The 15,817-nt window shown below is 38.5% G+C and overlaps 1 protein-coding gene across 1 annotated transcript in view; it reads left to right on the top strand.

Annotated features, from left to right (window-relative positions):
• Window positions 1–15,817, top strand: part of TERB1 (telomere repeat binding bouquet formation protein 1) — a gene marked incomplete at both ends in the record, with an annotated part of 54,116 nt that overhangs the window by 21,757 nt on the left and 16,542 nt on the right. Inside the window, 4 exons of the mRNA XM_080702433.1 lie at window positions 2,819–2,950; window positions 4,433–4,558; window positions 7,868–8,034; window positions 14,714–15,057. Coding sequence (XP_080558559.1) covers window positions 2,819–2,950; window positions 4,433–4,558; window positions 7,868–8,034; window positions 14,714–15,057 — 769 coding nt within the window. The remainder of the gene's footprint in view (window positions 1–2,818; window positions 2,951–4,432; window positions 4,559–7,867; window positions 8,035–14,713; window positions 15,058–15,817) is intronic.

Below are 15,817 nucleotides of genomic sequence, written 5' to 3' on the forward strand. Positions count from 1 at the left end.
GCGATACAACCCAGTAAAGGAGTAGTGGTGACTGAAATACCACAGACTCGAGATCCAGAGCACCTTAAGTGAAGTCGTAGTGACCCAAGGGAAGAACCCAGAGAAGGCACAAATTCCCGAAATCATGGGAAAGAGGAATAAAAATGGAGCAATGAATGCCCACAATCCCACAACATCAGAACCCGATAAAACAGAAATTCAGAGATTTTTAGAAGATCAAATCAGGAAAATATCTTTAGAAATAATAGAGGTGTTTCGAAAAGAATTCAGAGAGAGCCAAAAAGAGATAAAGGATGCAATTAATGAAGTAAAGGCCTCAATTCAAAGTACAAACAACCATTTAGACCACATGCAGAATAGAATCTCGCTCTTAGAAGATGAGCAATCCAAAAATGAACGCATAGTTTCTAATCTAGAAAAAAATATCCGACAGCAGGAATCTGACATTGAAGAAATATGGGCCAATTTTAAGAGAGCTAACCTAAGAATAATTGGAATAGAGGAGGGAAAAGAAGGTGAAACCAAAGGGATCAACAAACTCTTCAAGGAAGTAATAGCAGAAAATTTTCCAAACAGAGCAAGAGGTCAATACACAGGTCCAGGAAACTTACAGAACTCCCTTTAGACAGGATCGGAGAAGAGGATCCCCACGCCATATAATTGTCAAAATGACCAATGTGGAAGCCAAGCAGAGAATCTTAAAGGCAACAAAAACAAAGGGCCAAGTGACATTCAGAGGCAAACCAATAGAATTACTCCAGACTTCCCAAACCAAGTCATGAGATCCAGAAGGGCTTGGAGTAACATATACCAAACTCTGAAAGAAAACAACTTCCAGCCAAAAATTTCCTACCCAGCAAAACTTTCTATCAGATGGGGAAATAAGGAGCTTCCATGACAAACAGAAACTGAAGGAATTTATGTCTTCAAAACCAGCACTAGAGAAAATACTCAAAGAGATTAACTACAAAGAAGAAATAGGTAACACACACCAGAACCAGAGAAACAAGATTTTCCATCCAACAGACAACTAAGATTAGTTGTCTGTGGAGATTCATTATTTATGTTAGTCTTATACCTATCTCTAAATTGTATTGTTTGCTTTTATTGTTGCTAATTTTTAGGATTTCTAGTTGGAATATTAATATACCTTCAGATATAGCATTTGGAAATATTTTATCCCATTCTATCAGTAACTTTTAACTCTGTTTACATTGTCTTTGGATATACAATATTTTGTTAAGGAGTTTGTATACCCTTCTGTTGCCTGTGCCATTGAAATCATATACAAGAAATCACTGCCAATTTCAGTGTTGTGAGGTTTTATGACCCAGATTTTCTTCTAAAAGTTTATAGTATTAAGATTTATATTTAGGTCTTTTATCTATTTTGAGTTAATATTTGTATATGGGATTAGGTAAGGGCCCAATTTTATTCTTTTTCATGTAATTATTATTTTTCAACAATATTAAGTTAAAAGATTATTATTTCCTCCACCAAATGTTCGTGGAAACCTTGTCAAAAATAACTTGACAATATATGGAAGAATGTATCTCTAGGCTTTTATTTAACTCCAGTGGTTTATATATCTGCCTTTAGAACAGTACTACACTGCTTAAATTATTGTAGCTTTATATGGTTTGAAATTAGAAAATATATATCTTCTAGCCTTGTTCTTTTTCGAGATTGTTTTGGGTATCTAGAGTCCATATTCCATATTAGGATAGATTTTTTCTGAAAAATAAATATATAAATATATGATAGGTTCACCTAAAAAAAAAGAAAAAATATTCTCTGATAAGAAAGAAAGCAAAAAGAAATATTGAAATGTTATCTTTCAGTTATCAAAAGCTTGGTATCAGACAAATGAAACTGTTATGTGAGATTATCATTTTTAATTTTGGATAAATTGCTATAATACTAGATGTCAACCACTAAGCCAAGCATGGGAAGGTGGGGAGGGAATGGGGTGGGGATCGGGTGGGGGCTGACTGGGCGATGTGTGCATGTATGCCTACAAAAGTTTTTTGTATCCCACTATGATGTATGAATACAGTGCACCAATAAAAAATTTTTTAAAAAATAGACATCTTGAATTTTGTCATATCTTAGCATTGGTTCAGATATGCTTTATTGCATCACTAACGTTAGTAGAACCATGGTCAGTTAAGAGAATATTTCAATGTTAGGCAGGACTTGATTATATGAGAATGTCTTTACAGTCCAATGTAGATAAGAAGAGATGTGTAAAGTAAGAGTGGTCATATTCACTGGGGAAGCTGAGACAGGAGGATCACCGCCAGCCTCAGCAACTTAGGCCATCTGCAATGTAGTGGTTCAAAATAAAATAGAGCTGGAGATGTATCTCGGAGGTAGAATGCCCCTGGCTCCATCCCCAGTACCACAATAAATAAATAAATGATAAAAAATAAAATAGGATTGGGGGTATAGCTCAGAGGTTAGAATTCCCTGAATTGAATCCCCAGTAATACATACATACACACACACACACACACACACACACACACACACACACACACGAGATCATATTCAGCTTTTAGGAAGCTAATATTCACATATATATTATGTGGAATAACTAAAACCATTCTTCAAAAAATTTGCATTAGCAGGATTAAGGGCAGTGAGAATAATCCATCTTATTACAATTTTTATATTAACACATGTACACATATGTTAGATTTATATATGCATATTAGGTATTATATAGACATAATATTCATCCTGGATAACCTCTGAAAAATGTACGTTTATAAGTTTTTTATATGTACTTACTATCTTTCTTGTTTTATACTAATAGCTGCTTTTGGGGTGGTGCTATCCAAGTATCATGTTGTTTCAAAGCTTCTGGCATTACTACCTCATGAGAGTTTAGATTCAAGAGAAAAATTTAGCATCATACTTGCTCTTGGTCATTGCACAGAAGGCTGTGGTAAGTATTGCTTTTACTTAATACACTTATTAAAACAGTGGAGTGGAAGTATACTTTGTCCTTCGCCTAGTCATACAAAAGACAAACTATTGCCTTTAGCTGTGCATGCTTCTAATCCTAGCTAGTTGGGAGGCTGAGGCAGGAGGATTGCAAGTTTGAAACTAGACTGTGTAAGTTAGTGAAACCTTGTCTCAAAAAGAAAAAAAGGGGAGGGGGCTAGGGATGTAACTCAGTGGTAGAGCACTTGCCTAGCAATCTTTAGTGTTATAAACAAAGTATTGCCTTTCTACCAGTCATTCAGGCCTCATTTTAGCTCCTCATCCTCCTTCAAAATTGTATTCAGTCAGTTAATAAGATCTGTGTCTCTTGCTGGGTATGGTGGTACACAGCTGTAATTCCAGTACTTGGGAGGCTGAGACAGGAGGATTGTACATTTGAGGCCAGCCTTAGCAACTTAGCCAGACCTTGTTTCAAAATGAAAAAGGTCTGGGGGTATAGATTAGAGGTAAAATTCCCTTGAGTTCATTCCCTAGCACCAAAATAAATAATAAGTACATGTGGTTGTACTTCTCTTTCCACTCTCTATCCTTTCTGTCCATTGCCAGTGCCATCCTCTTAATTTAGGCCCTCAGCCCTGGACATCTTTCACCAATATTACTCCAATGGCTACCTCCCTGTGCTTCTTTCCTTCTGTCTCCATTTTCAGTTCACTCTTCACAGGCTGCACATATCCCTTGCTGAAAACCTTCAAAGGCTCTATCTTTTGCTACCTATTACTCTTCTCTATTCCCTTTCTCCTCCTTCCGTTTCCTCCCTCTCCACTTTCTTCTTGCTTTGCCTCTGCCCAATCTATTTCTTCTTTACAACCGCCTCCACTTTTTCTCTCTTCCAATCCCCTTCCCCTTTCTCTGACCTTCTCTTTCATTCTTCTTTTATTCATTCTTTCTCTGCTCTTTACTTCCTTCATCTTCTAGTTCCTATTCTTTCTCTTAACCACAGTGTAATTTAGAATCTATTTACCGTTTTTGAAACCAAGCAAGGACAGTTTACAGTTTTTTTTTTGTTTTTTTTTTTGTTTTTTTTTTTTTTGTAGTACTGGGGATTGAACTCAGGGGCATTCTACTTTCAAGCCATACCCCCACTCTATTTTTTTTTTTAATTTTGAAACAGGGTCTCACTAAGTTGCAGAAGGTCTCACTAAGTAGCTGAGGCTGGCTATGAGCCCGGATCCTCCTGTCTCAGCCTCCCAAGTATTGGGAGGCAGTTTACTCTTAAGAGATACGATGCTACTCTGGCTACATTGCAGAAATCATCACTTATGAGACTTAGGTATTTTGTGTAAATGGATTATTTCCTAAATTGAAAATAATTTTGAAGTTATATTTTCTCTATATTTTAAATTGGAACTATGTTCATAATTATAACCTCATGCATATAGTTTTTGATAAATAATTTTCTTTTAATTTTTTATATATTTTCCAGAGGAAAACCAGTATGACCTTTTTAAAAACAATGGGCTTCCACTCATGATACAAGCTTTAACTGAATCTAAGAATGAGGAACTAAACAAAGCTGCCACTTTTGTGCTTCACAACTGCAAAAAAATTAGTAAGTTTATTGTTGCTAGAAGAAAATACTAAAGTTTATAAAGAGGAATTTGTGTCTCCTCTAATAAGTCATGCTCTGTTAGCATCCAGATTCTTCTTACACTTGAAAAGAGAAGTATGTAACTTAGACATGACAGCTAGGGTATTTTCAGCATATAGGTTTCATTTTTTTTCTTTACAGTACTTGGGCTGGAACCCAGGGACATTCTACCTCCAAGCTACACCCCCAGCCCTATTTTTTATTTTTTATTTTTTATTTTGAGACAGGGTCTCACTGAGTTGCAAACAGCTTCACTAAGTAGTAACTGAGGCTGTCCGTGATATTTTCAGCATATAAAATATATGGTAGAGAGCACATAGGAGCAGCAATGGAGATAACCCCTACATTATGCTGCATGGACAGATTTGGTTTGTAGGACTTAACTTTGAGAATCAGGTGTGATTTATTACTAAATTATGATACAATGTACATTTATTTAATTTTTTTAAAAAATGTGTTATGTACTAAACATTGAGGATACAGTGATAAGAAAGAATAGTCTATGTATTCATAGAGCTTAGTTTAATTAGAGAAATAGATAATAACTAATTGATCCAAAAATAAGATTCTAAGCCAGGTATGGTGGTATACACTTGTAATCCCAATACTTGAGAGGCTGAGACAGGAGGATCGCAGATTCAGGGCTAGCCTTGGCTCTTAGTCCCTTCTCAACTTTGACCCTGTTTCAAAATAAAAAATAAGATGAAAAAAAGTGACATAAGGGTTAGGAAGGGATGGACCACAGATATCTAAGAGTCTGAAGCAAAGGAATATGACTTAGACTTGAAGCAGAGAAGCTTAGGGGACCATTCCTGAGTTAAGTTTTGAATGTCTAGAGCTAATTAGGTGAAAAGAAGGGAATTTGTTAAGGGCAGATGTCTGAGACTTAAGAAACAGTACAAAGGCCCTGTTGTAGGAGGGAGCCTGGTACATCAAAAATACTGATGAATAGCCGGGTGTGGTGGCGCAGGCTTGTAATCCCTGCACTTGGGAGGCGGAGACAGGAGGATCGCGCAGGTTCGATGTCAGCCGCGCTGGTTTAAGAGACCCTGTTTCCAAATAAAAATATAAAAATGGGTCTGGGAGTGTAGCCTGGAGGTAGAAGGGTTTCCAGGAACCCCAGTACCACCAATAAAATAAAATAAAATACTGATGAATACTGGTACATCAAAAATACTGATGTCCGTAGCCATAATAAGATCATTTTTAGAAATTATTATTTGGTACTGAGGCTTAAACCCAGAGGCATTCTCCCTCCAAGCTAAACCCTCAGCCCAATTTTTTTTTTTTTTTGTGGTACTGGGGTTCCTGGAAGCCCTTCTACCTCTGGGCTACACTCCCAGACCTATTTTCTGTATTTTTGAAACAGGGTCTCTTAAGCCAGCACGGCTGGCCTTGATCCTCCTGCCTCTGCCTCCCAAGCGCAGGGATTACGAGCGTGAGCCACCACGCCTGGCTCAGCCCAATTTTTTATTCTTTATTTTGAAACAGGGCATCACTAAGTAGCTGAGGCTGGCCTTGAACCTGTGATCATCTTATCTCAGCTTCTCAAGTACTGGGATTACAAGCACTTGTCACCATGCCCAGCTAAAATCATAGAAGAAAAGTAGACATATGTTTTTGTTGTTGTTGTTGTTGTTTTGTGGTACTGGGGTTCCTGGGAACCCTTCTACCTCCAGGTTACACTCCCAGACCTACTTTATATTTTTATTTGGAAACAGGGTCTCTTAAGCCAGCACGGCTGGCTTAGAACCTGCACAATCCTCCTGTCTCCACCTCCCAAGAGTGGGGATTACAAGCATGTGCCACCACGCCTGGCTTAAAAATAGTTTAAAGATTATAGAAGCCAGGTATGGTGGTGCGTGCTTGTGATTCCAGTTACTTGGGAGGCTGAGACAGGAGGATCACAGGTCTGAAGCAAACCTCAGCAACTTAATGAGACTCTCAGCAACTTGGTGAGAATATGTTTCAAATAAAAAAAAAGGGCTGGGGGTACAGCTGTAGGGTAGAATGCCCCTGAGTTCAATCCCCAGTACAAAAATAATTATAGATATATGTAAAGATATATATATATATATAATATAAAAGTATATTATATATAAAATACCTAACGCAGGAGGATTGCATGTTCAACCCCAACATAGTAACTTAGCAAGACCCTGCTTAAATCACATGCTTAGCCCTTGTGAGACCCTGGGTTCAAGCTCCAGTACCAAAAAAAAAAAAAAAACTTTCTTTAAAACCAGTAACCAAGCCGGGCGTGGTGGCGCATGCTTGTAATCCCCGCGCTTGGGAGGCAGAGACAGGAGGGTTGCGCAGGTTTGAAGCCAGCCATGCGCGCTGGCTTAGGAGACCCTATTTCCAAATAAAAATATAAAATAGGTCTGGGAGTGTAGCCCGGAGGTTGAAGGGCTTCCAGGAACCCCAGTACCACCAAAATAAATAAATAAATAAAAATCAGTAACCAAACTGAGAATGGTGGCACATGCCTGCAATTCCCAGTACTTGGGAAGCTGAGACAGGAGGATAACAGATTTGAAGCCAACCCCAGTAATTTAGGCTCTTAGCAATTTAGTAAGACCCTGTTTAAATAAAGAAATAAAATAGGTCTAGGGGTAAATAAAATAGCTCCCAGGTAGAATGCCTCTGGGTTCAATTCCCAGAACCATTTAAAAAAACAAAACAGCCAGGCATGGTGGCGCATGCTTGTAATCTCAGCATTCGCTGAGACTGGAGGATCAAGGTTCCGTTTGCGGACAGTCTCAGCTACTTAGGCCCTCTGCAACTTAGTGAGACACTGTTTCATAAATATAGGGCTGGGTGTAGTTCAGAGGTAGAATGCCCCTGGGTTCTACCCCTAGTACCTCAAAATCTGGGGACAGTACTGCAAAAATAAAATTCTACCTCTATGCTACACCCCCAGCCCTATTCTTTATTTTGAAACAGGGTCTGAGTTGCAAAGGGCCTCACTAAGTAGCTGAGGCTGTCCGCGAACCTATATCCTTCTGTCTCAGCCTCCCAAATGCTGGGATTACAACCATGCACCACCAAGCTGGCTTTCATGTTATTCTTTTCCTGTATCTGAAAAGCAAAGTTTAATTTGACTGTTTCATTTCTGGGCCTCTGCCAAACACTCTTTCCATTTATTTTCAGTAGCAGTTAAGTAGCTAAGATAGCCTGAGTGGACAAAATTTGGAGAAGGAGTTGGGTGGAGTATGAGGTGGACTTCACTAATGGATAAACTCATTATTTTTCTCCCTTATTACAAAGCTGAGAAGTTACCTCTAAATCTAGGAGATTATTATTCTGATGAAAATGAAACAGAACAGTTAAAATTAAAGGACATAAATGTGAAAGAGAAGAATCTTGAAGAACACTGGAAAAGAGCAAAGGAGATTCTACACAGAATTGAACAGCTTGAAAGAGAAGAAAACGAGGTTGGCTCTTTTGTTTCAAAGACTATACACCTATTTATTTATTTATAAATATTTATTTATATTTATTTATTTATTTATTTTGGTGGCACAGGGGGTGGAGAACCCAGAGGCTTTCTATCTCCGGGTACTCCCAGACCTATTTTATATTTTATTAGAAACAGGGTCTCATTAAGTTGCTGAGAGCCTCACTAAGTAACTGAGGCTGGCTTCGAACCTGTGCGATCCTCCTGTCTCCGCCTCCCAAGTGCAGGGATTACAAGCATGCGCCACCACGCCTGGCTAACCTTTTTAAAAAATATTTTTAACAGTAGAAGTTGGAGAGTAAATTTCTTTCTTCCCAAGTTTTAAAACATATTTTGATGGTTGAAAATGTAAATTTAAGCTGGGACTTGTGGTACACAAGTATTTGGTACAGTATTTGGTAGGCTGAGACAGGAGGATCACAGTTTCCTGGCCAGCCTCAGCAACTTGGTGAGACCATTTGCAACTTAGACTGTGTTTCGAAATAAAAGAATAAAATAGGGCTGGCTGGGGTTTAATTTGGACATAGAATGCCCTTGAGTTCCAGCCCCAGTACCAAAAATAAAATGATATGTAAATTTAAGCCTGGCATGGTGGTGTACACCTTTAATCCTAGTACTTGGGAGGCTGAACAGGAGGATTACAGATTCAAAGACAACCTTAGCAAGTAGTAAGACTCTCATCAACCTAGTGAGATCTTGTTTTGAAATAAAAATAAAATAGGGTGTTGGAGAAAGAATGACCCTGGGTTCAATCCCCAGTACCACACACACAAAAAAAAGGGAAAAAATATGAATTTAATAGTAATACTTGAGGAATCATCCTTGGACAAAGAACAAGATGTGTGTGTGTGTGTGTGTGTGTGTGTGTGTGTGTGTGTGTGTGTGTGTGTTGCTGGTGGTGGAACCTAAGGTCTTTTCTATCTCCCTGTTATACGTGCAGACCTATTTTATATTTTATTTTGAAACAGGGTCTCACTAATTTGCGGAAGGCCTCACTAAGTAGCTGAGGCTGTTCACAAACTGCGATCCTCTGGTCTAAGCCTCCTGAATGCTGGGATTACAAGCATGCGCCACCACGCTCGTCCAAAAGATATTTTTAAAAAGTAGAAATGAAAGGAGAAGCGTAGTTTGCAGACAGCCTCAGCTACTTACTGAGGCCCTCTGCAACTTAGTGAGACCCTCCGCAACTTAGTGAGACCCTGTTTCAAAATAAAGAATAAAAAATAGGGCAGGGGATGTAGCTTGGAGGTTGAATGCCCTGGGTTCCATCCCGAGACCCACAAAAAAGAAGAAAAAAAAAGTAGGAATGATAAGAGGCACAGAAGATAGAGTCAAGAAACCTAACATCGGAACAGTAGGTCAAGAGAGAGAAAAGATGGAGAAGAAGCAGTCTAATCTCTCTCTCCCCAAATACACACATAAATGCACATAGAAAGTCATATGTTACCAAACCACAGGTATACTTCCTGAGAAATGCATAATTAGGAATTTTGAACATTGTGTGAATATCATAGAACATAATTGCATGGACATAGGTGGTATAGGTTAATAATTCAGTAATGGCCTCTTGATGCAGTTAAGAAATGTAAAAAACTTGTATGAGGCACTGCCAGCCTAAAATGGCATACTATTTCATAGTAAACTATGTGCACGCACGTGTGTATGGGGGTGGTACCAGGTTTTCCTGGAAACCCTTCTACTTCCAGGCTACACTCCCAGACCCAGTTTATACTTTTTTTTTTAATTTGGAAACAGGGTCTCTTAAGCCAGCATAGCTGGCTTTGAACCTGCACGATCCTCCTGTCTCCACCTCCCAAGCGCGGGGATTACAAGCATGCACCACCACGCCCAGCACCTATTTTCATTTTTTTTTTTTCCTGCGGGTCTGGGAATGGAACCCAGGGGCATTTGACCTCCGAGCTGCACCCCCTGCCATATTTTTTATTCTTTATTTTGAAACCGGGTCTCACTGAGTTGCAGAGGGCCTCACTAAGGAGCTGAGGCTGTCCGCGAACCACGATCCTCCAGTCTCGGCCTCCGGAATGCTGGGATTACAAGCATGCGTCACCACGCCACCACACCCGGCTACCTATTTTCATTTTGAATCAGGGTCTTACTAAGTTGATGAGTCTCACTACTTGCTGAAACGGCCCTCAAACCTGTGATCCTCCTGTCTCAGCCTCTCAAGTACTAGGATTACAGGCATGTGCCACCATGCCTGGCTAAACTCGATTTTTTAATAAGTAAAAGTAGAACTCTAGAAAATAATGATAAGCATAATGCAGAAAATATATGAACTAATAACAGTCATTAAGTCATTAATTAACAAGTATTTTGTACTATACATAATTATATTTGCTATGCTTCTATATAACTAGCAGTGCAGTAAGGTTATTTACATTGGCATCACTGCAAATAAGTAATACATTGGTAATATGAGGGCTATGATGTCAGTAGGTGGTAGGAATTTGCAGTTCTGTTATAATCTTATGGGACCATTATATATGTGGATCATTGTTGAATGAAACAGCATTACCTGGCAAATGACTGTATTTGTGTAAGTCCGTATGTATTCACATTTTCTGTGTATGTGTACTTTCTCTTGTATGTCCATATATTTTTTTAAAGTGAGCAGTGTCTAAGTATAGTATAGTTATTTTATTCTTTTGAATAACAGAATAGTATTCAATATTGTTCTCAATATAACAAATCAACAGTGTATTGAATACCAAGTAGTATTCCGTATCATAGGTGTGCTATAACCAGTACTTTATTGATGGATACTTAGGCTATACTTAATTTCTCACCAGTGTAAACAGCTCTGGAGTAAACTACTGCTTACTGCTTTACATGTGTGTGTGTACATAAATACATTTTTTAAATACTGGGGATTGAACCTAGGGCATTTACTTTCCAACCTACACTCCAGAATGGTTTTTTTTTTTTTTTCTATACTGGGAATTGGACGGGGTTGGGGGCTTCTACCTTTGAGCTACACCCCCAGCCCAATTTTTTATTCTTTATTTTGAAACAGGGTCTCACTTATAATCCTAGGTGGCATGCACTTGTAATTCTAGTTGCAGAGGACCTCACTAAGTAGCTGAGGCTGACAGCAAACTTGCGATCCTCTGTCTCAACCTTCCAAGTATTGGGATTACAAACATGCACCAGCACCCTGGCTACCCCAGACTTTTTTGTTATTTTGAAATAAGGTTGCTTTGGGGGCTTGCTAAGTTGCTGAGACTGGCCTCCTGTCTCAGCCTCCCATTTAGATTATATGGCATGCACAACCCACCTGGCACATACTAATGTAACAGCTTTATGGAAATCTAATTCATAAGCCATGCAATTCATTCATTTAAAGTATATAGATCACTGGTTTTTAGTATACTCACAAAATTTTGCAATTATAACCACAGTCTACTTTAGAACATTTTTACCATGGCAGGAAGAAACTCCATATCTTTTAGCACTCACTCTCTTTATTCTCCAGTCAATCATTAATCCTGTTTGTGTGTCTATGATACTAGAGATTGAACCTAGGGGCACTCTACCTCCAGGCTACATCCCCAGCCGTATTTTTTATTCTTTATTTTGGTAAAGGGTCTCATTAAGTTGCAGAAAGCCTCACTAAAAGCACCTGAGGCTGGCTGCAAACTTGTGATCTTCCTGGCTCAGCTTCCCAAGTACTGGGATTACAAGTGTGCACCACTATACCCGGCTTATATTTTTATTTTGAAACAGGATCTCACTAGGTTGATAAGAGTCTCACTACTTGCTGAGGCTATCATCAAACCTGAGATCCTCCCAATACTAGGATTATAGATTGCACCACCATGCCTGGCTTATATTAATGTATTTTTTTTCTTCCTAGATTTGCCTATTCTGGACTTTTCATGTAAATGGAATTATATAATGTGTGGTCTTTTGTGACTGCCTTTTTCCATTTAGCAGAATGTTTTCAAGGTTCATCTAGGTTGTAGTATATGTTAGTATTTAATTTTTTTTCTTTTTTTGTGGTACTAGGGATAGAACCTGTTGTGGTGAAATGTGTTTGGTGTGTGAGGGGAGAAGTAATTCCCCCACCACAACCACACAAACATAAAAACAGAAAAAACGTGAATTCTTGTCCTAAGCTAAGAATAAATATGCATAGCTTGGACAGTTGCTGAAGATTTAAAGAAGTTTATTGAAAAGATAGAAATACAGGATATAGTTACAGCCCAGTGCCCGAGAGAGAGGGGCATGGGGTGGGGAGCAATTCGAATGAAAATCCCACAGAACTCCAATTTACTAAGTGTTTTTATCCCAGCCAAGTCCGCAGCAGGTCCTTTGATCTGTAGATATGCTACCCTATCTCTAGCCCAGTCTCCAGCCGGATTTGGGGCGGGAGGGGAGAGCAGTCCTGTCTCCAGATACAGGCCTCTACCTTTTGTTTCCCTCCCAAGATGTGTTAAATTGTTTCTAGTGGATCTGGGATTTTTTCCCCATCTCTCAGGCCATTTATTTTCCTTAGAAATGTAAAGAAGCCTTTTCCTGGCTCCAGCTTTCTTCCTTCTCTTTAGAAATGTAAAGAAACCCCTTTCCTGACTCTGGCCATTTTCCTTTTCTTTAGAAATGTAAAGAAACCCCTTTCCTGGCTCTGGCCTTTCTTTAGTATACACAATATTTTTAAAATTGGAAGTCTTTCCCAATACTGATACATTAATACATTTTAAAACCTCTTCCCAATACTAGTACAGAATACAGGGGCATTCTACCTCCTAGCTACACCCCTAGCCCTATTTTTTATTCTTTATTTTTGAAACAGGATCTCACTGAGTAACAAAGGGCCTAAGTAGCTGAGACTGTCTACACACCGTGATCCTCCTGTCTCAGCCTCTCAAATGTTGGGGTTACAAACATGCGCCACCACACCCGGTAGTACTTAATTCTTTTTTTAAAAAAATAACTTTATTGCCGGGTGTGGTGGCGCACGCTCGTAATCCCTGCACTTGGGAGGTGGAGACAGGAGGATTGTGCAGGTTCGAAGCCAGCCATGCTGGCTTAAGAGATCCTGTTTCCAAATAAAAAAGTATAAAAATAGGTCTGGAGTGTAGCCCGGAAGTATAGAAGGGCTTCCAGGAACCCCAATACCACCCCCCAAAAAAACTTTCTTTATATATAATCTATATATCATATAATCCACCCATTAATGCTGTACCATTCAGTGGTTTTTGGCAAATTTATTGATTCCTTTAAATTGTGATAGTCAGGTGTGGTGGCCTATACCTGTAATCTAGTATTTGTGAGGCTGAGACACAAGGATCAGAGTTTTTTGTTTGTTTATTTGTTTGTTTGTTTTTTTATGGTACTGGGGATGGAACCCAGGAGCATTCTACTTCCGAGCTATGCCCCCAGCCTTATTTTTTACTCTTTTTTTTCAGTACTGGGAATGGAACCCAGGGGCATTCTACCTCTGAGCTACACCTCCAGCCCTACTTTTTATTCTTTATTTTGAAACATCTCACTAAGTTACAGAGGGCCTAAATTGCTGAGGCTGGCAATGAACCTGTGATCCTCCTGTCTCAGCCTCCCAAGTACTGAGATTACAGTCATGTGCCACCACTCCTGGGATATTAGTATTTAAAAATCATGCTGTGGCATAATATATGATTTATATGTATATATAATTACATAATTATACATATACCTTTTTACATATATCTATATACACAATTATATGTATAGTAATTATACAGATAATTACCATTGTTTTTGTTTCTGACCCTTTTCCCCTTCTGAGTCCCTTACCCTCCATTGTTCATCTAGAACTTTCAAGATTTTTCTTGTGATGTTCATATGTGATGCCAGTCATGGAGGTTCATGCCTGTAATCCTCACTGCTTGGGAGGCTGAGGTCAGAGGATCACAAGTTCAAGAACAGCCTGGACAACTTAGTAGGACCTTGTCACCAAATAAAAAATAAGAAGGGCTGGGGATGTAACTCAGGGGTACAGGTACAGCACTTGCCTAGGGCATGTCAAGCCCTGGATTCAACCCCTAGTACCATATATGCACACAAACAATATTTATGTGATTAAGGATATTAGTATATTTCATGATTGATTTTGGATAATACTTAGAAAGGCCTTCTATGCCTTGAGAATATTAAAGCATGGCTATTTTTAGAACATATGCAATTTGTGTGTTGGAGGGTGGTATTGGGTGTTGAACCCAGGGGCATTCTGCCTCTGAGTGTCAGCCCCAGCCCTATTTTATTTTATTTTTTATTTTGAAACAGTCTCACTAAATTGCAGAGGGCATTACTAAATTGCTGAGGCTGGCTGTGAACCTATGATTCTCTTGCCTTGGCCTCCCAAATACTAGGATTATAAGTATGTACCACCATGCCCAGCCTGTAATTTAATTTTTTAAAATCTAAGTATTCATCCACTTTGAAATTTTTATGTAAACTATGAGATATCTTGGGTTTTATTTCCTCCCCAGATCGCTCCCCATTTGTCTTGATATCATCTAACGAGTAAACTTTTTTCTACCAATGTAAATATTTTCTTTTTTTCATATATGTTCAGTTGGTAATCAAACTTTTTCCATATTATATAAAATAAGTGTAAAGAAATTGATAATACTGAAATTGTCATTTTTACATTATAGGAGATAATACAAAGAGAAAAATATAAGGATGATATTTCATCTATGAACATAAATATCCAGAATGCCTTGAAACATCTCCATGCAGATGACACTGGAGGTACCAAAGCAGAAGATAAGAATAAAAGCCAATCTAGAGAGCTTCAGAGTTATAAGTCTCATGGAGTCATGTCTAAAGCTTGTGCAAGTCGTGACCAATTGACCGTCTTAAAGAGTACAAATCCAGTTAATGCTTGCTATAAGGAGGGTTGGCAAAATAAAACTTTATATAAAGACAATTCAAGCTGTGATAAAAACTTATATGAAGAAAAGACTTTTCACAAAAGTAATACTGTTTCTCAGTCAAGGTATAGTTTAATAATTATATTTATATAGCAAATATTTATTGTATGCTCCTGGATGCCATACTGTTAAGCACTAAGGATATAAAAATGATAAAACATGGTGTTAGCAAGAGCCTAACACATAATAAAACATGGTGTTGGCAAGAGCCTTACATAGGAAATGTTGGTGAAGGAGTTTGGATAGGAGATAAGGACCATTTAATCAAGGGGTTTTGCAAGTCATACTTGGGATTTTGGATTTTAACCCACAGGGTGTGATGAGCCATAAAAGATGTTTAAATGACATACTCAGATTTGAATTATCGAAGATATATAGTTATATACCTTCTCAAATGAAGCAATCTCCCAAAATGAAGCAATCTACCTGATGTATTGATGTAAGCATAGATAATATGTTGACAGTACAGCAAAAATTCATTTGTAATTTATTGATAAAAGGAGTAGGGTGTGATAAAAACCTAGTTGTGGCTTGCCCTTTTATTCTCCAAACTTCATATCTAGTATATATCCTTTTTCCTTCACAGGTAGCCTGTGGGTCATGACCTGGGGCTGTAGCCCCAGGTCGTGTGTGTGTGTGTGTGTGTGTGTGTGTTTAATTTTTTGTGATACTAGAGATTGAACACAAAGGCATTTTACCTTTGAAATATACCCCAGCACCATTTTGTTTTATTTTATTTTATTTCTGTGGTACTGGGGATGGAACCCCAAGGGCATTCTACCTTCGAGCTATATGCCCAGCCCTATTTTTTATTATTTTATTTTG

Source organism: Muscardinus avellanarius, assembly GCF_963383645.1.
Source record: "Muscardinus avellanarius genome assembly, chromosome: 10".
Taxonomy (NCBI): domain Eukaryota; kingdom Metazoa; phylum Chordata; class Mammalia; order Rodentia; family Gliridae; genus Muscardinus; species Muscardinus avellanarius.